Source organism: Epinephelus fuscoguttatus, linkage group LG18 (assembly GCF_011397635.1).
Source record: "Epinephelus fuscoguttatus linkage group LG18, E.fuscoguttatus.final_Chr_v1".
NCBI classification, from domain to species: domain Eukaryota; kingdom Metazoa; phylum Chordata; class Actinopteri; order Perciformes; family Serranidae; genus Epinephelus; species Epinephelus fuscoguttatus.
Window position 1 is genome coordinate 15562872 of NC_064769.1, and position 23313 is coordinate 15586184.

Consider the following 23313-nt stretch of genomic DNA (forward strand, 5'->3'; position numbering starts at 1 on the left):
TTAAATAGCAGAATGTGCCTTGAAGCTTTTCCATATTTTTATGCAAAGTGCAGGCCATTTGAAAATACACCATTAGCAGAATTATTACATGCTCCGTGCTGCCAAAAATAGATGCAGTGCAACAAACTCTTAATCCTCTTGAGAGGATTGTGACTCTGTCCAAATTCAACAGGTGGTCTTGTAAAAGATATCACTTTTCCTGGATCCAGTCTCTGCTGTGCCACTTATGCTGATTGTCTCAGCTCGGCTATAAATCCTCGCATGAGGTTCAGGAAACTGGCAGGTTCTGTGTCCAATCGATTCGTGTACATGGATGTGTCCCTTTGCAGGAAGTAGAGGAGGAATTGGATCCTCAGGGTGAAGGGAAGGGCTGCTTGGTTTGGGGGTTAACAGATCTGCTGCTGTGTTGTTTCAGCCATTACCCATCTCTTCAGGGCCTTTTTGGCCTCATTATGACAAACAAAAGAATCGCAACCAGTACAAACTAGAGCAGATCCTGTTTAAATAATCAAAAAGCCAACAGATAACACTTTGTCTCAGTGTTATTTCTCAGTGAGACAAAACAGAAGATGCTTAGTTAAAAGGTTAATCTCTCCAGATGACCGCCTTCATCTGACACAGCGGCTGTGTTTGTCACTCTGTGGGCTCTGCCTCTCCTTTTGCTGCCTGTAATGGAAACCAGCAGGGGTCCGGCCTGGTTCAGTAACAGCGCCAGTGTTTTTTCTATCACTCTGTCACCCCCAGCCATGATGAACAGAAGCAGGAGCAGCCCAGGGGGGGTAGCAGGAGGGAAAAGGGTGAGCAAAAACCCAGGGAAGCTTGTATACATCCACCTCCACCACATCAAAGTGATGTGTGATCAAGATGGATTGCTTGCAGAGTAAACCTGCACAGCCCAGTGGGGGGTTTCAACCAAAAAAAATGTTGCTTTTGTGACACCCTTTGCCTCAAGCTGCAACTTGGTGCAATTTTCTGCAAATCAAACAGCAGCTGGGTTGTAAAAATCATAATCCTTATGACAGCTAATAGAACAAAAGCCCTAATGAGAATCTGTGAGTGGCCACTGACCAGACTGCATGCTTGGTTGGGAGCTCCTCCCACCTCCTTGTGCTCTCTCCACGCTGCTGCAGAGGACTCCTGCTCTGCCTCAACACTCCACCTCTGCACAGTGCAACAGCAGCAGTAACAGAAGCAGGAGCTGTAACCAGCCTGCAGCAGCAGCAGCAGCAGCACAGTCTCCTGGGTCATTAACCTGTCGCGTGTGGGACAACTAAAAGAAGACGGATATTGGCTTCTGTGGGAATTAAAACAGCAGATACGACACAGCTGTGGTTATTTTTCTTTTTTTTTTGGGAGAGCTTTTGTGTTGCCAGGCAAGAGAAAGTCCGAGCAGGTAAGCAGCCAGTCATTAGACACTAACCTTGGCTACTTTCCTTACATTATAGCTTTCCTTTTCTCCCTTTTAGGCACCTATGTTGTGGTCCAGCGACACAGCTTGAACCTTACATTTCCTCTTTATGTGTTATATTAATACAGGTAATAAAAACAGCCATTTTTGCCAGTTCTTTTAGCGCGCGAGGACATTTTTCAGCTACGATAACCTGCTGTAAACCAAACTTAGCTACAAGCGAGTCAAGTGTTTCAGCCCCAATGTTCATTTATCAAATCTTAAAACGCCACCTTAAAGGGAAACACTCAGGGTGTGTAAGATACGCCGATTTTGTGTTAACTAAACATGCTTACAAGTCATACCAATGAGTAGTCTCAAGGTGGAAGTTTGGGGACATTTGGCAGAAGTTGTCAAGTTTTGGCGGAAATCCCTACCGAGTTTGGAAGAAACAGGTTGTAACCCCCCCACAGCCCTCTATATGAATGAATGGGCTGTGTGAGTGAGGCAGGCGTGACAAATGTTGCTCGTGAAAGCATTTGTATTCAAAGTGGGTGACTAACAAGCTGATGTGACCTGGTTATCAGACCGAAACATGGACTATAGGTTGTTTAATTATTTGGATTATGAATGACTGCGATTCAATGGGCATCCCATTCATTTAAAGGCTTGTAGGCATGGCACAGCAGTTCAGTAAAAAGCAGCCAGCAGGGTAATGCAGTGAAGTATTTTACAGAATAATAACCATCAGATATGCTTCATTAAGGCTGCCCCTCTGCTTGCTCGTGCTCGTGCGCGTGCGTCAGTGCTGGTGTGTGCGTGCTGCTGCTGGTGCCTGCATGTTGGCTGCTGTTGCAGGATTCAGACAAAGTGCACTTTTACCAGCTGTTCAGTGTTGATAAGCCCTCTAACCTTTACCTTAATGACTCCCCTTGCTCACCGTATCTCTAGGCTATTTAAACTGTAGCCATCCAGTCTGACATGGCATCTTTACTACATTCTTCAGTGCAGTACAGCCTGCTCGCTCAAAGCAAACACAGAAAGCCATGTGCAATTTTGGCTTTTAGGATGTTGGAGCAGTGGGTTTAAATTCTCAGCAAAATTCAGTGTGTGTTTTGAGACATCTAGTGGCCAAGAGTGTGTGTGTGATGCACAGAGGTCATAGGTACATGTTGCTGTAGACTTCAAGGCTCGTGTCTTTATTAGAAGGCCCGAAACTGTAAATTCCACAGCAAACTAACATCCAGCCTCAAGTCATTTTTCTTCGCCCTCATCTTATTTTTCCAGCCCCCGTCTTCTGACGTGTCCATGAGATATTTTTCATACTTTTTTTAATTGATGGCAGGCCTTGGATTTTATCATATGGCTGGACTTCTCGCGGTTGTGTGCTCTCTGTGTGTGTTTTTACAAGAGGAAGTGAGAAATATTGGACCTTGAGCTTGAGAAGGTGTGGGGAATGTAGACAGCGGGGTCTATCTCTGTTCAAACAAGCAGGGATGGAACATGTAAACAGGAGGTGGGCTAAGCTGAGGTGAAGTGGATCTGTTTTCTTTGGAAATGCAGAAAATGTTTTAAAGAATCCCCTTCTGTTGTTTTCTTTAATTTCCCTGTAAAGAAAGTGGAGCAACAGCAGACTAAATTGTCCCTGACAGTTTGGTTTCAACTTACAAAACACATCATGACAGTGCTCCGTCTGTCTTTGCCTTGTCATTGCCTTATCGTCCCATGAAACCCCCCTAGTCATGGTCTTGATTGGCAGTCAGCCTATTCTCTACAGCGGCAGGCCCAGTGGCCTACTGATCAGTCATCGCTTCATATGACTCATGCACAATGCCATAAGATGTTAGGCAAGGCTCCGTTTCCTCTGTTGTCGCAGGAACGGTTAAACAAACAGTGTGCTAGCGGGCGCTTTCCTACTCAAACTGAGTCAGACAGAACAAAGAAAAATGTAAACATGCATTATCTTTACCAACAGGAAAACTCTTCATTCCTATAGGATTAGTCGATGGCAAGGTCGTTATATTGGAGCCATGAATTACCAGGAGTCTTAACAAGCTTCAAGCGTTCCTTATCTTTTGTTGGGGAATTTTATCTTTGATAAAAAGTTGTAGATATCAAGAATCACTGTGGCTGAAAGAATGCTGAATATCGCAGTCATATTTAGGCTCCCACACTGTATTTATAGAGCTCTGTTTACTGTCTTAGGGGAGTCACTGCTTCCTCTGTTTTCTGGATAATGAGTCTAGATGGTGGGCTAATGTTGCCATGTGTCACTGCAGCACCTTGTTGAGAGGCAATTAAAGCTGTGCAAAGAACATAAAGAGGGACACCCAGATGCAGGGACAACAAATGATGTCTCTGAAATGGGTGTTGATCTTCTCACTGTCAGCCCGGTTAAACAGGACACACAGAAGAAGGAGAGGAAGGAGGTGTGTGGGTGTGTGTGTGGGTCAGTTTGTTTGTGAGAGAAGCAGGACTCACATGGGGAGGTGTGTGTGTGTGTGTGTGTGTGTGTGGAAGGGGGGATGGGAGGTGGTCGCGGGTGTGAGATTCACCCTGGTGAGACTTTAGACATTCCTGGCATTCCGACCTCCGGGATGCTTGAGGCTCCTCCGTCTTCTTCTAGCATGTCGGGGGCTGCAGAGGACTCTGGAGGGCTTTTATGTCACTGGGCTCACACCGTCAAGGCCCTTCTGGTTGAACAGAAACCACATACCCTCTAATTTCGGAGGCCATGGGAACAAGAAGCACAGCACCCACCAGGTCTTCTTAAGTTACATCTGCGGATGACACTTAAAGCCTAACGGAGGTCTTTAATGAGCTTTGGGACACTTGTCAGCTTGGACTCCCTCGTCACTGTCGTTACACTTTCAAACAGATGCTTGAACTTTTTTGCAACTTTAACTTTTTTTGTGGAAACAGAATTTTTTCTGACTTTTGTTAAGAAAGTGTCTTATTGTGGATTGGCCATGTCATTGTCTAAACCTGATCAGATTAATAGGGTCTGTATCTAAGCCGAAACTGATGAGCACAATGGATTGGTGCATTCCTAGTAGAGCTGCAACAATTAATCAATTAGTTTGACCATTAAATTAATCACCAACTAATGTCATAATCAATTGAATATGAGAAAAAAAAGCAAAGTCAAAATTCTCATATTACAGCTTCTTGAATTTGAAAATTATCTGTATTTCTTACCCCTCTATGACACTTAACTGAATATCTTTGGGTTGTGGACAATTGAGGACGTCATCTTGGGCTTTGGGAAACAATGATTGACATTTTTCACCATACTCTGACAATTTATAGACCTAATCTCCATTTATCTCCGGGAAAAATGAGCAACCTGTTAAATAGTTTGCTGCTCTGAAAATGAGTTCTGTTATTTGTAAAGTGTGGAAGACGATAAACAGGTTTTTACACAGTTCTTACAATACAAGCAGTTTTTCTTGGTCAAAAAGACAAGAGATTCTAATTGTGATACAACCAATGGGCAAAAAAGAGTGCTGACATAGACATTGTGGCTTCATTTAACAATGAATCTCTTCTTAACTTTCTCTCTCCTCTACATGTTGCCTTGTGACCAACATCTTGTGATGCTGCAACCTTCTTTGGTCCAGCCATGATGGTTCATCCGATATCTGCCACATCACTCAGCTGCTTCTGACCGAACCCGATTTAGCAAACCGAAGATGTCAGCGTGCAGTGACTTTGCAGAACACGTGTGGAAACCGGGCTCTTGTAAGAACTGCTTCCACCCGTTCAGTGCGCACCACAAGACTGTCAGCGGCCTGAGTGGCAGTGTGCCAACCGCTTGTTTGAAGAGCACCCCAGGAGGCGATGAAGAAGCTGGAGTGACCTCGCCTTCACCCTACAGCAAGCCAACCATCGCTGTCAAACCTACTGTGATGAACATTGACACCAACGAGTCGGTGACTGATGTCAACATGAACATAGAGCAGGTGGTTCTCTTAAATTTAATTTTCCTGTAACAATCCTCAGAGTCTGTTACCGTCCAGACTTGTGTATCTGTTCTTTAATGTGTGCTCATGTGTCTGTTTCAGGAGAACACAAAGAGCCCAGTTGAGCGTTTGGGCCTGAAGAAGCTCTTGGACCTGTCGTCTCTTTACATTGACAATAACGGCTGCAACAAGGCCCACCGAGATGCGGTTCTTCAGAGTCCTGAAGCCAAGATGGACTACAACAACTGCTACTCTCTGTCTTCTCTATCCCCCAACATCCTGCCTAAAGACTCCATGATTATTAGCAACATCTTCGTCACCCAGGAAGACGGTAGAGGTTCTCAGAGTTTAAAGAAGAACGCCAACGGGGACGCTTGTAGGCAGCAGAATACAACCCCCACCAGAACCAAGAGCACTTACAATGGAATTGGTGTGACCACCAGAGCAAATTGTCAGGAGTCCAATCAGGTGTCTGTGGAGATACCTTTTTCTGTGGATATTGTCCCGTCCAGTCCTCCCACGGTTAATAGCAATGGTATCAGCAGTGGAAGTACTGCTGCTGTTACAGCAAAGACATCCAGCACTTCCCCTGCCACAGCTTTAAGTGTGGACACTAATAGTCATAATCCCCCACCATCCCTTCACTCTCCTCCCGTCTTGTCTGCTCAGACCAGCTTATCGGATTCCTCTTGTTCTTATCGTAGTAGTACAGATTCACTTCCTGGGGCAGAAGGGTCAGGAGGAAGACGAGATAGGTCAGGGAGCCCCCAAAGCCCACCAGCTTTGGGTAGCCCGCAATCAGCTCCCAACTCTCCCAATGGAAAGTCAGACTCGGAACCCATTTATGCAGAGAGCACCAAGAAAAAGCGCAGGCAGCAAGGACATGGGGTGCAATCCCATCCTGTGTCGCCAAACCAGACTAAGAACTCCTCCCAGGGCTCTGAGTCCTCAGCAGAGAGTCAGCGGACCACCATCACTGTAATGGCTACTCACACAGAGCAGAACAACAGAACTTTCTACCTGAGCAGTCCAGATTCAGCCATCAGCACCCAATGCCACTTCAGCCCCACAGCACGTAAAGACCCCAGCAGCCCGGCCTTCCGCTGGCCCAGCCCCAGCCACAGCGCCCCCTCTTTGGTGACAGAAGCCAGCCCAACTCTTCACCCCAAGCCTCAGTCTAGCCCACCCATTCCCCCCAAAAGGACCACCCGTTCCCCCAAACTGGGCACCTCTAGCCTCTCACCGTCCATCTCCTCTCCGGTGCCTCTTCCTGATCTCCCTAGACTGGGCACCTCTAGCCTCTCACCGTCCATTTCGTCCCCCGTCCCTCTCCCCGAACTCCCCATGCTTTTCCTCGTCTCTGCTAGAGAGGGCCACTTCAAGGTCCACACAGACAACCACAGCGCAGCGGTGTCCGAACGCTGGCACAAGCCCCACCACCACAGCTCCGGCTGGAACTGTCGCATCGAGGAAGAAGAGGAGGAGGACGAGAGGGAGCGGAAAGAGGGGGAGAATAAGAAGTTGGCCGCCGACCCAGGGCCAACCTCTCGGGAGACAGGCCTGGTCAATGGTGCCGCTGTCTGGAAGGAGGCCAGGGACTGGAAGGCCCACAGCAGCCCCCCTCTGATGACAGAGCCAGGCACGGCCCCCCCGGCTGCCCCCAACAATGGTGCCTGTCAGGGGGAGACTGAGGGCACCGGTGCAGAGGAGGAGGTCAAGCATAACGGGAGCATGCCGTCCAAGCAACCGGTGCATGGCGGCTCATCAGAGCTGCTGGCAGCAGGGAAGGGAGCCAACAATGAGTCCAATCCACCGCCTCCCCCACCTAAGAAACTGCACAGGTAGGAATAACAAAGACATTTTTGTTTGGCATTTACACATTCAATCATTAACCTGCAAACAGCATAGAGCACTAGCACTGTATCTGTGTAGGTCTGTGTTTGATGAATCTCAGAACAAAATCATTATTGATTTACAATTTTCAGTCCACCATGTTCGTGAAATGTCAGAAGTAATTGCACAATGCCACTTTGAAGGCGAGGTGTGAGACCATAACATTGCTTTCTCAGTTTGACTAACACACATTCATCATCATGGTTTTCACTTTCGTATGTGAAGCAATGAAAAGCAAGCAGTTCTTGAGAATTGGGAAGCTGTGACCACGAAATGATAAGTATTTTCTCAAGATATAGGACTTACATGATAAAGCAAGAATTAAATGCATTCTGCCATCATCATTCAGCTTCCTAAGTCTTTTTTATACTTCATGTTTTATATTTTATTTAGTGCAGCTGAAAAAAACTTTTGTTTACATGTCGTTTCCAACAATTTACAGATTATAAATTTCTCATATATATGCTGAATAAGGGCAAAGCAGCAGCCATCTAGAGGGAAGGTTGGTGTTAAACACTGTTTTCTATAAGACAGCTATGTGGAAGAAAAAATCTAATAGAGGTTTAATTGCACACTTGTGAACTAAACACTTGCTGTAAGATGAATGCTATGCATTTATCAAACCTGGGCTGCCCATTATAGCACACATTTGCGTGTCTATCCTTCAGTCTCCTACGTGAGACTTGCACTGAACTAATGGGACTGTAATTCAGCTACGGCACTATGGTTTCATTATATTCCATAATTTAGCACTTAACATCGTGCACTTAGTCTAAATGCATAAACGCTCTCTGATGGTATGGTATAGTATTGGTGCTGCTTATAGGATATAAGTGTATAGCCTGTGACAATGCACATGCATGCATCTTACTGTGCCCTCTCCTTTCACTGCATCGTCATTCAGCCTTGAATCAGCCTCCATTCTTGCAGCCTGTGATCATTCAAACTGTTCCGGCATATTCCTCAATGCATGCCTTGTTCTATTCATGCTAGTAATGTGACTTTTTCAATTCTAATTAACACACAAAGTGGGTCTGTTAAATTGTCCCCCACTGTGTCACGTTGCTGTAAATTTGTTTTGGCTGCAGCACAATAGACAGAACTGTAAAAAAAGGTCTTTTTCCATTCATATTCTCATCCGGGGACAAAGTTGTTTCTAGGAGGCATTCAATGCATCTGTGGGCAAAAAATTGTCTTGTTTGCACTGTTGCCTCGTGCTTAAAATCTGGTTATTTTTAAGGCTTAGTAACAATATTTATTCCATGCTCCTGGCTTACATAGCCATTTATTAGCAGTAACATTTGCACACGTGCTTTACCCAGAGTCTGCATGAGGCTAAGAATACACTCTGCTGTCTGAGTCAGCTACGCCAAAGCAGAAACAGAGAAGTGGCCTTGTGTTGCAGATATTAGAGCATCAAATGATCTCCTCAAAATAAACTTTGCTTTGTCCGGAACAGTGGCAGGATGAGGTGCAACGCGAGACTGTGACTTCCTCAAGACAAACAGATGTTCGGCCATCTTGAGCTGCTAGAGTCAGCAAAAGCCGAGCGGGAGTGTTTTACTGTCTAAAACACAGATTGCCGATCACGTTTCAAGGGCCCTTATGTTTGTGGTAATCCTAGTAGGGACACATCTCTCCTGTTATGACATTGCCGACATTCTGCACTGATAAAAATACACCTTGTTGAGACACATGTGGGAATGACTTGAGCCAGGCGGCGACAGTTGAGGCGTTCTGCGGGTTTAGTGTATTTAATCAGCAAGTGTGACTGCAGGGAATCTAAATATTGTCTGCAAAGCAATCAAAACTTCATAGAAAGATTTATAATTGACAAAAAATGTGAATCTTGTGTGTGGCATGAATGGAAAACATTCATTATACAAAGACGTGTACATGCACCCCATGAAGCAGCATTTTGGTGTGCTGAATCATTTAAGAGTCACAGATGGCTCGAAAAATCTGCCTCCCAGAGCCTTTGATCACAGCTGAAAACACCAAATTTTCCCTTTTATTCCTCATAAAAGGTCATCGTACATGTCATGTGGTGTGTCAACCAGAGGCATGTGTGTTTGTACGTGTGCCAATGTCATGCATGAGTGTGTATATAAGTACTCTTTAACGGGGAAGGCGTGTCCACCGGTCAGTGAAGGTTGCCAAAGGGAGGGGCTTTAGTGAACAGATTGTTGCCCCTGGCAACTCCCAGACTGTCCCAGCCTGGCGGTCTGTTGCCACAAGTAGAAGTAGAATTTATAGATCAGACGTTGATTTAAGTTCGCTGAGTTTGAATAGCCTTTTGCTCTCTAAACTATGGTTCCAGGACGTGCTGCCCCTCCCTTCACAGAGGCGTCCTGATCCCTTCTGTGCAGCAGAACAGATAGCATCTTGTTGCCGTCTGAAGTGAACTGCTAGGTCAATGAGTGAATGCTATATATGAGATGTGAGTGCTTAAATTTTGCGCATCTAATGGTGCTGTTGCCTTGCTCGCTGACTTTAAATACACATATGACTCGCGTGGAGACAGGGTTGTGTTACTACACATGGCGGGGCTTTAGGGAGCCACCGGTCTGATCCAGGGGCATTTTGTGCCCGCCAGCCGGACAAGGACCTGTGCCTCTCCAGCATGAGGTAGGCACCTGAAGGCATCTTTTTCTCATATGGGTCCTCTGTAAGTATTGATGGCGCACTTTTCATTAGACACCTGAAGAGAGGTAGTGGTGTTCTTGTCGCACAGGAAGACAGTTGCAGAGTTTTGTCTCAGTAGGAAACCACACAGGCTACTATTCACACCTCTCTCCGGAACTCGGTAGTCAAAACTCAGAGGTGGCTTCGAAGGCACAGATAGCATGACAGATAGCATGTGGTCAACTTTTTGCGTATTCTGTATTTCCTCTGTTTCACACCCTGCCTTTTGCTCCTCTTCTTAACTCGTCTAATTCTTTACTACCTGAATAATGTCATTATTTTATTTGAGCCCTTCCTGTTGGTAAGATTGAAGCACTGTTAAGCTTGAGAGGAAGAGAAGTGAAATCAATTCAAGAGCAAAGTGTGTTGCTTTATATGATGCGAGGCCAATAAATGCAAGTTGCTCGGACTGGATAAGGAAAGGAGATAGCTGACAGAGACGACAAGAAGACAGGGCTGGAGCAGTTTGCAGAAGATAACAAGGATTGGTGTCAAACATTAATGGATCTTTGTTTCAAAGACTTGGTTTATATGGCTGTATAGCCATGGTTACTATCCTACCATCATGGGAAAGAAACAACACATTCTTCTCTGTGCTGTGTGTGTTGTGACATACAGAGGTTGCACACAAAGTGAAAACACATGCACGATATAATGTGATTTAATCTAACAGCAATGCAATTAATAGTACCTTTTGTGAGTTTATATAATGAACAGTTGAATCAGATCCTCTCCGTCTCATTAAAATGTCAACATTGGAAGCCACTTAAAGGTTGTGTGTATTACATGGCTGTTGCAGGGGGATTGCATTACATTGTACAGGTGTTCATGATACCACCTACACCTGAGTACAGTCTGATTCAGACTGTTACTCAAAGGTTATTGTCTCTAGGAGAGCGAATGTGTTTGTGTATTTGCACATCCAAAAGATGTAACGACATGCAGCGCTTGGTCGTCATTATATATATTGATGACAGAGAAGGCCCCTAAATAGGAGTCAGGAAGTGAAACCAGTTGTGTGAACTTGATCCTCAACAACAACAACAACAACAACAACAACAACACTGCTGCAGTTTAGTTTGGGTCTCATTTTACACTGTCACACCACTATCTGTTGCCACTTAGCTGTAACCCCAGTCTGATCCCTTTTTAAAAAACTCCCCCAGCTCCCGTCACACAGCTTTATTAATACCACACACATAAATACACACACACACACACACACACACACACACACACACACACAAATACACACACATACATCAGGGTAGCATGCGTGTCAGCAGATCCAGTGTGTTCCTCACTGTAGCGTGATTGTTTACATTCTAAATCTGGGTTACTGTCGTTGCCGGGCTGATTGCAGAAGTCAGACCCTGTGTGACAGGTTTGCTGGGGCGATTGTGTCTCTCACACACTTTGTTTTAGCTACGGAAGTAATTAAATCTCCTCTGAGGAAATAAGCAGCTAAGATCTTTATTAATAGATGTTTAGACTAAAACGGTGCATTCCACGTAGAGTGATAAAATCCTGATGATTGCTGCTTTTTTTGTGTCTTGATGACATGATTTTGGTAATTGGACATTAGTTAAATCATTAATTTTAATGCTGTCTCTGTCAGGTTGTAAGTAAGGGATTGTCAGTCAGTTAACACAGCATTAATTGCAAATATTATGGTAATTGATTGATCGATTATCATAATTATTTAACCAACAGTCGAGGCGTTACATGTAAATGTGTTAAGTTTTCTTCATGACACTCTGATACATAGATTATGCTGCTTGCCACACAAAACTTCTCCTCAGTGCATTAACAGTCACAATGTACAAGTTAACATGAATTAAGATAAAATATTAATTTAAATGCACTGATCCCTCGTGTATGTAGGTAGGCTATGTACGCTCAATAGGATGGTACAGAATGTTACCCACCCACCGATCAGTCCTTCTTTGAGGGGCAAGTAGCAGACTTCACACTTACATCCGCAGCTTTGTGCTGCATTTATGTGGTGTTGAAAAAATGAGTTCCCAATCAACATATTTCATAAGTCACCTGGACTGCTTTTGTAGCGTCCATGTTGTTTCCGCATTACAACTTAAAGCTCATGAACACACCACAGTTGGAAGAATGGCCATCAGAGGAGCACCTGAATGCACCATTGGCTTTGAGTCTGATTTAATCAGTCCTCCCTCGTTCATTTAGTGTTGTTGCTGCACTATTTTACGACACATTAGGGAATCATGAGCACCCGGATGTTCAACAGGCTGACCTGGTACATCCCGGACACTAAAAAGGGTCGTTCAGAAATATTTGATTGTTCATTTTTGCCAGTGGTGATACTGTAAGTGAGGCAATATATTGCAATTTCTTTAAATCCAACTTTACGAAAACTGTCAAAGTATAAAGAACACACCAGCATACGCATAAAACAATATTTTTTTAATGCAATCAGAGCAGTGTCATCTGCATGTGTATTTATAACAGCCCCTGTAACATCATCACAACATAGCACTACTTTTTGTGCAGTCTGAGAATTAAAGGAATTATAATCGGGTTTTGAATCATTCAGGTAAAAGCAGTCATTTAAAGACATCACCTTGGACTGATGGGCATTTTTTTTTTTTACTATTTTCTGACATTTCATAGGCCAAGCAATTAGTCAGTAAACAAAGAAAATAATGAAAAATAACTGTTAGTCGCAGCCCCTAAATGCTTGTATAATTTTACACACAGCCCTAATCTAAGTCAAGGTCTTCCTGCATGCCCTTGCTCAGAAGGCCCATTCATCCATGCACATCCTCCCGCAGGACATAAGCAGTGACATTCTTTCACCAAGGAAAATCTCATGTTTTGGATACAAATCTGAGAGATCTGGAGTGAGACATGCATAGGCGCACACATGCACATACACTCATAACTCCCGCACCCATTACCATTTCTCTTTCTGCCTCAGCATTTCCACTGCCTTTCATCACTGTCCTTTTGTCTGTAAACCGATAGCAGATCCTTTAGCTAAATGCCCACGGAGAATACCTAACCCTTTGTCTCCCCCAATGCGCTCCTCGCCTTTTCTCCTCCTCGTCTGTTTGTTGTGCTGATTTATGGTGGAATTGAAGTCGGGGGGCGAGCAGATAAACGGATAGAGGAGTCATTTTGTGATGGGAGAGAGATGAAGGGATGAGATGGGACCCCGCTTTCCCCGAGCCATTAGCGGGCATAATGAGACAAGTGAATGGCTGTCACTCAGCCTAATTGGTCACCTTGATTAGGAAGTCTGCTCATGCACAGTTTTCATTGGTATTATAAGTGGCCATCATGATAGTCAGGCGAGCTGCACGAGAAGAATGCAAAGCTGCTTTCTGGCAGGTAAAAAGACATGAAGCAAGGCTGTGTCACTTTTGACAGTTTAAATATCTGTTTTTCCTTCACAAATGAAAAGTTGAACTCATAAGCAGTAAACACACTCAATTCAGAACACTCAAGGGTTTGCTGCTATAGCTTTTAGAACTATTTTTGTGGTATTTTAGGCCTTTATTTATAGGAGAGAGATGACAGGAAACAAAGGAAGAGAAAGAAATTACATGCAATAAAAGTCCCCAGCTGGCTGAGAACCGAGGCCACCCATCGACCATCAGGGTGCCCTGCTGGCACAGCTTTACTTGGTCTGGTATGACCAGTAGGTATTGGTGGCTAATGTTAGCTCTCAGGTTACCTTTAGACTTCATGGACTGCAACTCAACCACTGACAATCTGGTTGGAGATCCAGATGTGTTATGCAGTGCTGGCTAATGTAGCCTCAAAGCACTGACCTCCAGCAGAGATGAGGGGCTTGGCACAGAGGTCTATTCCAGTGTTTTTCCGCAAGTGCATGCAATGTCCAGCTGGGTGAAGAGGAGTAGCCAGCTGCACTTTCTGCTGTTTTGTTGGATGATGAAGAAAGTACTCTGAATATATCACATCAGAACACTTCAAAGTAATGCCGAACTGTTCTACTATTGAAGTTAAGAGTGGAACTTGATGAGATCTAGCTGACCAAATATTGCATTTCTAATCATGGGAGCCAATAAACAGCGTGGATATGTTGTCTAACAAAAGATAATCTTTTGTTTTATTCCAATGATCATCACGTACTGTAGGTGTCTTGTGTTATTCTGAGCCGCAGTGATGGAATCAGTGTCTAAAATGATCTTCAGCCTATGTGTTTAGTGTCATTATCAGTGTCTCTGTTTGTTAAAAGTTTTTGCTTTAAAACCAGAATGTGAATAGAAAGCCTGGTACAGTGACAGAAATATATATTCAGGACTTTTGTCAGTTTTTCCCAGTGATCTAATTCGTCAGTAGTTAGGTTGTGATCCAATTCTCTGAAGTGAACCTGCTCTGGTGCAGGTGAGCTGTTCAGCATAGGTACAACGCTGATCTATCTTGTTACCTTTCTAACCTCAAGTCCTGTTTTGTAGGACACTCCACATGAGCCGAATCATCTGCTGAGGTCTCCTCCTCCTCCAAACAGACCTGATAAAAATGAAATGTAAAAAAAACACTGAATAAAACAGTTTCACATTAAAAATCAGTGTTTTTCCAACACTCTTTGGCAGCCAGATGTCACGAGCTGAGCTGCTGCTAATATTAGCTCAGCTAGGTGCTTCTAGTGCTCATCTTGTTTTTATATTAGTGTTCCTTCAGTGTTGACCATTCAAGAGGGTTTTTACTGTGAGCCTAATTATCCGCAGAGGTCTCCTCCTCTCCAAAACAAACAGACCAGGTAATTAAAACTGGTATAGATACTGAATAAAGCAATTTCATATTAAATGTCAGCGTCTCTGTGATGCTCTTTGGTTCAGCCCAGGGGGTCTGGAGACTCTTCACTGAGCTACTCCTATGCTAACTCAGCTTGTTTCTCTGATACCTTAAGAACCAGACATCCTCTAATAATCCTTCATTCTTTTAAAAGATTTAGGTAAAACTGACCAGAATCTAAAAGAGAGAGTGACGTGACTTGAAACAGTAAGAAAGCTGGCTGGGAAAATTTTTAAGTCCGTTATGCAGCTGCAGCCAGTGCTTATGGAAAACCCTCCTGTTCAGCTCATCTCTTTCAAATTTCACACCCGCAGATTTTCTTTACCTTCAAACATCACGCAGCTCCCTGTGGGGCCACAAAAAGCTTCATACAACTTTTGTCATAAATGCAGCAGAGACCTATAAACAGCATTTGATGTGTACAATTGGTGGAAGTCCCCTTTAAAGAAAACAACTCAAGGGAATCTTGGGAAATGTAGGGAAGTCCAGTGTGCCACTATCCTGTTGCACCACTTGTGTTCAGAAACAAGAAAAGCTGCCCTCTCTAATGATGATGATGATTTTTATTCGTCTTGAGGCTTGTTTGTCGCAGTTATAAATCAACACAGAATCAAGAAGTGCTCCTCTTGAACGAGGAAGTGAAACTACTCCTGACCGTACTTGTTCGTCATTTATAATCAACTTGTGTGCTCTTTCACATGGAGTCATTAGCGATGCATAGTGCAAATAAGAAAACATCATGAGGAAGTGGATCTCTTCCACATTCATAAACAGATGAACAAAAAGGAAACGTTCTATTTCAGCAGAAAACCTACAGGCTAACTACCAGGGGACGCTCGGCTGGACCGATGTTAGGCAATGATGTCAGCAGTGCATACATATGGTTTGAATGCATGTTTGTTTGTGTCTTGTTTGTCCCATCATATTCACTTATGTTCTGTTGTTTTTTTCCATTACAGAGTGTGTAGTAAGATGAGTGGCAGCAACATGGAGCTGGATCGCTGCAGCCAACAAGGGTCAGTGGAGAGTCCTACTTCATCTCTACGAGGCCTGAGCAGCTCCAGCCTACCCACAGCCTCCTCTGACAACCTGACTGCTGACACTGGTAAGTACCACTCACACTCATTATATTTTGGTGCAAGTCCATTTACTCCAAAAGAAACATGCACAGAGAAAAAATGTGTAGTTTATTGAGAAAGTTAGGTTCTTCTTCTGCAGTTGATATGTGTTTGCCTGCGTGTTAGTTGTCTCGCTGTTCTGGCCCTGTTTACCATTTTGAGCTTTGAAAACGCACTTTGTTCAGAGTGAAACTGTACATCAACAGTGAAAAGAGGAAAGGGAGCGCTGCCTGGTGTTACAACAGCCACTTATCTCTTCTCTTCCTCCTTCGTCAAGTGCACGTATACAGTTTGTTTTGACTGTAAATGTTCACGCTGTGATTTCTGCAATCACCAAACCTGAAACATGGCTCAGAATGAGTGGCACGGGATCTCGGTGTAGAAACGATTGTCATCCTTCACGTATCCTCCGTGGCGCAGACGTTTGTAATTGCTGTAACTTCCTGGGCAACGTTGTTTGAAGAGATAATTATGGACTCTGATAACGAGGGAAAAAGGGCTTGGCTACATCCTACAGAGTCCTTTTTTTTTTCTCTCTCTCTCTCTCTTCACTCTGTGAAAGCAGTTATTGAAGACTGCACCACGCAATTATCTCAGTATCTGTCTCTTCCCGTGTAAAGTCAAGTTCCAACTTTAAGTCTTTAATTGACAAATGGATCATAATTGGATGGAAGATGTTTTGAGTGTCAGCTTGAACTCTGGATTGTGGAAATTTCCAGCTCTTTTGAGGAAACGAGGTATGTGTTTGTACTCAGGCTGAGCGCTAGGCAGTGACAGAAGGGGTGTCGTAAATAAATCAAGTTCACAGCTGTCAGGCAGGAGTATGTAAGTCTGTGAGTGCCGTGAGGTTACAGGAAATTAACTCACAAGTACGCTAAGGCGCAAAGGATATAGTGTGTGAATCCAGGAAAAAGGAAAGTCTCCAATGGTCTGTGTCTATTTTTCAAGTCGATATCTGTCAGTTATTTCTATATAAAGAATAGTCTTTTTTTATTTAGTCTATTTAGATGAGAACATCACTATCACTCTCTCATCTGACTGTTCAATATGAAGCTACAATCAGTTAGCTTATCTTAGCATAAAGACTGAAAAAAGAGGTAAAACTGCTAGCCTGGCTCTGGCTGATGTTAACACCCGCTAACATCTGGACTTTGTATCAATAGGAAAGGTTACACTAGGCATTCACTCCCAGGATGAATGACTCGGCAGTAGTCCCAGGTATTTATTGGCTCTCGCCGCAATCAGTTTCTGTCAGCAGTGATGGAAATACAAAATTTAGCCCCTTGGCTAGCGAGATGCAATGACAGGATGTAGAAAATATCATCTGTATCCGCCCAAGCAGCATTCAAACATTGTCCGAAATTTAGCACCGAGTTTGAAAGAGAGACTGAATAAGTTATATTACTCTTAAAAAAAGAAGTAACCACTTCAACATTATCTCCATGGCCTCCATGCTGGTTTCAGCTGTTTACTAACCTGTTGTCCAGTGTGGCCCACTGGCAATGGAGAAGGAGTCTATCTATCTATCTATCTCTGTGAAAACCAGAAGAAACGTATTTCCCAAAATACGAAATTTGTTTTGTACTTGTGAACTAGAGTACTAGAGTTTGTTCTTGTTCGCTAAGTACCAATGTTTCATACCACTCACCTTTCCTTACATATGGAGGACACTGTAACTAACTTGACACCCTCTGATGTTATTTCTTCTTCTCTCTTAGGGTCTCGGGATGCTACACGGATGTCTTGTTCCTCTCCATTTTCCAAAAGTCCAGCGGCCTCAGCTCCAGGGTCTCCTCACCCGCCCTCTGTGAACAGCTTAAGTAACCAGCCACCTCCACTCCCAGAGAAGAAAATGGTCAACCGCACTGTGTCAGCTCCAGATAACTCGAACGGAAGACCCTTTGTCCGAGCCTACCCACGCCTTCCGTTCTCGGGCTCGGAGAGCAACGTGTGTCGACCTGCTGATGTCAACTCACGGTCCAGTTTACCATCCAGCCCGGTTGACCCACGACCCATTTTCTCTTCCAATGAGTCTCTGGAGCGCTGCCATGCCCCGCTAAGCCGACCCTCGAGGTCCCGGACACTGGATGAGCCACTAAAGACTCACGGGCGTCTGGGCGTCCACTGCCGGAGCAGTATCACCTGCTCCTCTTCCCCCCAACTCAGCGTGCCCTTCTCGGCCTCAGAACCGAGCTCTGCTCCAAACCTGGGCTCCAGCCTGCAGCTCCAGACTCTTCTCAGTAACATAGACAGTAGGGAGGGCGTGTACTCCAAACTGGGAGGCCTGTACGCCGAGTCTCTGCGGCGCTTGGCTCTTAAATGTGAGGATCACTTCACTCACTCCCAGAGGAACCCACTGAGGTTTGAGGAGAGCAACTGGTCTCTGTTCAGGCTCACCTCTAACAAGCCCAGCTGCAACTCAGGAGATGCTGTGTACTACTCTGCTGCCTGCGCTTCAGACCCCACCAACTCCTATGCTGTAAAGGTAATCCTTAAATACTAGACCTAATATTTTATACAGTGACTTTGTTAAATGTGGGTTTGGTTTAACTAGAACACCTTGAAGTTATAGTCTATAATATTTCAGTCCTGATTCGTTTATTCTAACTTGCGGTTACTGGTGGTGACAGCAAGTGCAGTGTTATTCTGCAGTTTTTCACACCACAGCAGGGGACAGGAAAGTTGTTTACCTTACTGATCTACTGTCTTAAAAAATGCAAAAATGTTTTGTTTTGTAGATGCATTTTTGATTACCACTAACCTTGTGTTTTATGTGACTACTTAACAATAAAAGCCACCATGCCATTTGGACACTTCTAATGTGAAGCAGTAGTCGTAGGGAATGTGTGGTCTGTATTAGCAGCAACTTAAGCCTTTGAAACCTGGGCAATATGGCCTGACGGCTTTTAAAAAACGTGGGAAGGTGGCAATGAGCAACTGAAGAAGAAATGACCCAAAATTGAGCAAGAAAAAAATAAACAAAAAAGAAGGTTAAAAACAAGGAAATGACTTGGAAAGAGTTCTTAAAAATTAGAATAATTCTGTAACATAATTTCAAAATGTAGTAATGATAATAATAATAATAAAAAGTTTTCCCCAGTTTTTTTTTTCATTTTGTGGGACATTTCTCATCAAGTTGCTCATTGCCATTTTCCCTTGTTTTTGGAAGAAATCACACCAATTCGATCAGGGTTCAAAGGTTTAAATTCTTGTGAAAAGCAAATAGAGCGTAAGTGAATGAACAACAAACAGTGAGGCTACTATCAATGAGATAAAATGCATTGTTTTCCTCCAAATCCCTCATGCAAAGGCAGGAAATGTGAATTTCACATAGGAATGGCGGACTCCGCCACTAACAGGAAAACTAATGTATAGAGAGGAAACTGTAAATGTAAATACAATGGATAGTTATTGCTAAAAAATGCAGAACACAGTATCAAAAACAGGATTTGAGGTAATTCTAATTGATTATAACTTTAATGCCAAAGAGAAACAGAATTGTCCATATCTTTGCATCATCACCAAATACCTAATTTTAATGCTTAATAGATTTTTACAGAGACTGAACAGTCTTTGCTTATATATGAACCATATCATTATTTGATGGATGGAATTGACTTTGAATACTAAGTACATAGAACAATTTGTGTAGTATTGTAAACAAGTGTGTGTTTATAATGTTTTTGTAATGTGCAGATCGTGTTTTATTCTCTCCAGTAAGAGGTTGTATTCAGGAGAGCAACTCGCAGCCCACTCAAGATTATCTTAACTGTTGTTTGAGGAATGATTTGCACAGTGGGTGTCGCACATCGATCTTTTAAGCAGGGATTTGACAGTTTGAGGATAGGAGGAGGAGGAGATTAAAATCGGGCGGTGGTCTTGTTTGTTCTTAGGCTACTGTTGGGGTGGCCACGCTGCAGCACAAACCCCCAGGGCCTGTAGTGTAAACATCCAGGAAGAAGGGTTTGTGGCTTCAGTCTCACTAACCTTTGTCCCTAAGTCATTAGTGTTGTACAAAGCAGCAGCTGTTTGTACAGTATGTGTTGAGCCACGGCGTGGGTGCCTGCAGTCTTGCTTAATATCTCGAGGCCCAATTAATCTTTGGATTCCAGGCAGGATTTACAGCCAGACAACCCCCTGTTGTCAAGGCCAACAGACACACATAACCCAACACACATGATGCATTATGACACACATACAAATGATTATATAGTAATCTGATTGGTGTTATACAGAACATGTTAAACGTTATGTATTGATATTTAGATGTGCCTTCCAGTGTGTTGCTGACTGATATTTGAACTCCATGAAAGAAGATTTTCATGCAGTTAATCACTAAGAAGAGATTATATTTATAAATCTGACCCCAACACACAATGAGATTTGTAACATTTGTATGTTTGTTGTACAATTCTGATTTTGCCACAGCTTCCGAGACAATGACAGACACTGAGGGGCTGCACTATTTAAAAACAACTTGAGTTTTTCAAGCTTTTCTGCATCAAGGACATTGATTTCTTTTGAATGGGAGCAGGAACTGAATTGGTGTTGACCTTGAAACCACACTAACAACACTTCCTTTCTTATGTTTCTTGGCCCTGCTCCCCTTCCATCTCTATGTGTGGAGTTCTTCTCCCCCCTCCCTCTGTCCCCTTTTTTCTCCTTTGCTTCATTCCTTCCTCCCACTGACCTTTGTGTTTATACCTCTGCAGATCTGCAAGAGTCCATCCATGGATGCCAAACAGGGTCATCTCTACGGTCTGTCGGTGCAGCAGAGCATGCCTCCCCACTTCAACCTGCAGCAGGACTGTGGCCACTTTCTCGCTTGCGTCCCCCAGAGCATGTTGCCTTCTGACGAAGTCTCTCTGCCCACCACACCTGCTTCGTCGCTGCCTCAGCCCTCCACGTCTGCGCCAGGCCAGCAGACAGAACGAGAGCGAGTGGTGGTCATCACTTCTGAGATCCCTCAGCAGACAGCGGCAGACTTCGTTCGGGAGTGGGCGGCGTTTCATAAAACTCAGCCAGAAGTGTATGAGCGCCGGATATGCTTCCTCCTCCTGCAGCTCTGCCATGGCCTGGAGCACTTGAAGGAGCACGGGGTCACGCATCGCGACCTCTGCCTCGAAAACCTGCTGCTGGTGCCTCATGTTCGTAGGTCCTCCCAGTTCCCCCAAAAGACCACCACTGACAACAGCACCAGTAACGGTTCAAGTGGTGTGGACAGTCAGCGTCTTCCCCGGCTCCTCATCAGCAACTTTGCTAAGGCCAAGCGCCGCTCCGCCGAGGATGCCGCCTCAACCAGTGTGGACCCTCGCATCAAGCGTGACCACGCCAGACTGGCACCTGAGATCCTCTCAGCAGCACAGTACCGTAAATTTGACGAGTTCCAGACTGGCATCCTAATCTACGAGCTCCTCCACCAACCCAACCCGTTTGAGGTGAGCCCAGCTCTGAAGGAGCAAGACTACCGCTGTGAGGATTTGCCTCCAATCCCCTCGGTCTCCCTTTACTCAGCCGGCCTCCAGAGGCTGGCTCAACTTCTGCTCCAACCCGACCCCATCAAACGCATCCATATCCAGGAGGCCAAGCGCATACTGCAGAGCCTGCTCTGGGGCCCCAGGAGGGACCTGATGGAGCAGCAGTGGGAGAGGCACGGACAGGGGGTCGGCTTTGTCGACGGATCCCGGCACGAGGGCCTCCTGAACTGGCTGGATGTGAAACGGGCGCTGTTGATGATGAAGTTCGCCGAGCGTTCGCTGGAGCCAGAGAGGAACGCGGAGCTGGAGGACTGGTTGTGCTGTCAGTACTTTTCCTCGGCTCACCCTCTGTCTCTCTGCCATACTGCTGAACTGCTCTACTCGCTAAAGTGACGCCTCACTTTGGGGGTCGGAAACGTGCGAGTGGAGCTTACGTAACGTGTGAATGTGTGTGCGCAAAAGACCAACAATGTTAATGTCTAGACACTATGGATGGGAGACAATGTGAAACTACCCACCTGTTTGCGCTACTGCTGCATGCACGAGAGCCATGCAACAACCTAACCGTCCACTCTGTACACACACATCTTGCTACAGACTTAGCAAAGAAACGACCTGTGAAAATTCAACTGTTTTTAAATGTTCCTGTAGCAGTCACAGACGTACGGACAAAATCACTAAAACATTCACTTACCAACTAGAATCGCTTTGTGCCAGTGATGCTGATGAATACATTTGTTAAAAAAAGGAAAAGTCCTATAATACATTTACCAAAGTTCCATGTTTGACACTGTATTGTGTGTATTTATTAAATATTACTTACCCAGTGAGAACAGGCTATCAATTCATAGCATTATTCTGTGTCAGCCAGCTTTGCAAAGTAATGCTGTGTCATGTCTACATAAATGTGCAGCTAACTTTTTAAGTTTAACAGAAACACGAGGTCACAAGCAGACTGTTGCACCTTTTCTGTCATGTTTATTCATGGGCACCTCGTACTGTATACTGTGCACACATAAAGTCAAGGTAACCAAATCCACAGGAAGTTGCAGAACAATGCCTCCTCCTCAGTGAATACTGGTGTACAAGTTGCACAATCCTTGTTAGACAGCATTGCATAACAAGGACTTAGCATGAATTAATCATAAGCCATGCTGTCTAACGACTAAATATTAATTGGACCGACAAAACAATTGGCAACGTTTGCGATTGCTTCGACTGAGTGGATGCCCAGTTTCTCCTCACGCTTACCTTTTTAGTATATATTTAAATGTTTTTGACATCTGTCACAGTGCCTTTTGTTCTTTGTATATGTTACAGTGACTCAGAAGCCAAATGTAAATATTCCTGATCATTCGTCCTTCGTGAAACTGGCCTTTCACAGAATGTTCTAGAAACAACTTTGTACAGTAATTTGTAGATGATATTAGAAGAAGAAAAAAATGAGCCCAAGCAGGTCTTAAAAAGCCATGAATATGAGCAGCGGTTAAAACATATTTATAATTTGTTATCCTTGTAGTAGTCACTGGAATTTCTCTGTTTATTTTCATATGTGGATTATCAAGTGATTTGTTTTTGGCGCAGCAGCAGCTGGGCCTGTTTTTTGTTTGTTTGGATTTTTTTTTGCCTCCTGCGTCCCATGTAGGCTGCAGAGAGAGCGTTGAGTTCATGGGTATTTTATCTCCAACAAAGAGTTTCCTAATAAAGTCCAGAATTTAACAGTCTGCACCAGGTTTTAGTCTGTGACTGACTGATGTTTTTAATGTTGCAGAAACAAACATGGTCAGATCTTACAACTAATACATGATTGATTTTGAATTATTTTGTGTGTGCCTCACCTATTTGCATCTATCAATAAACTGTGCATATATTTTCTCACAGTATTATTTGGTGTTTTGATCTTTTTCTATGCATCCCCTTTAAATGATTTGGCAATTAATGTTATGTTTGCATCACCAGCTGCCTCTGCTGGAAAGCTAATGAACCCCTGCAAAAGA

The 23313-nt window shown here is 44.1% G+C and overlaps 1 protein-coding gene across 1 annotated transcript; it reads left to right on the forward strand.

Annotated features, from left to right (window-relative positions):
• Positions 1–1154: 1154 nt before the first annotated feature.
• LOC125905955 (inactive tyrosine-protein kinase PRAG1) lies at positions 1155–23116 on the forward strand. The gene is made up of 6 exons (XM_049604291.1): positions 1155–1393; positions 5008–5349; positions 5452–7190; positions 15681–15826; positions 17558–18324; positions 20552–23116. The coding sequence occupies exons 2-6, from the start codon at positions 5080–5082 to the stop codon at positions 21707–21709; spliced, it is 4080 nt and encodes a 1359-aa protein (XP_049460248.1). The 5' UTR covers positions 1155–1393; positions 5008–5079; the 3' UTR covers positions 21710–23116.
• The last annotated feature ends 197 nt before the right edge of the window (positions 23117–23313 follow it).

Excerpts from the sequence above, each read along its gene's own strand:
- LOC125905955 (XM_049604291.1), top strand. The coding sequence starts at position 5,080 with ATGTCAGCGTGCAGTGACTTTGCAGAACACGTGTGGAAACCGGGCTCT. Across the intron at positions 15,827-17,557 it reads CAACCTGACTGCTGACACTG|GGTCTCGGGATGCTACACGG; the intron begins GTAAGTACCACT and ends CTTCTCTCTTAG. Across the intron at positions 18,325-20,551 it reads CCAACTCCTATGCTGTAAAG|ATCTGCAAGAGTCCATCCAT; the intron begins GTAATCCTTAAA and ends ATACCTCTGCAG.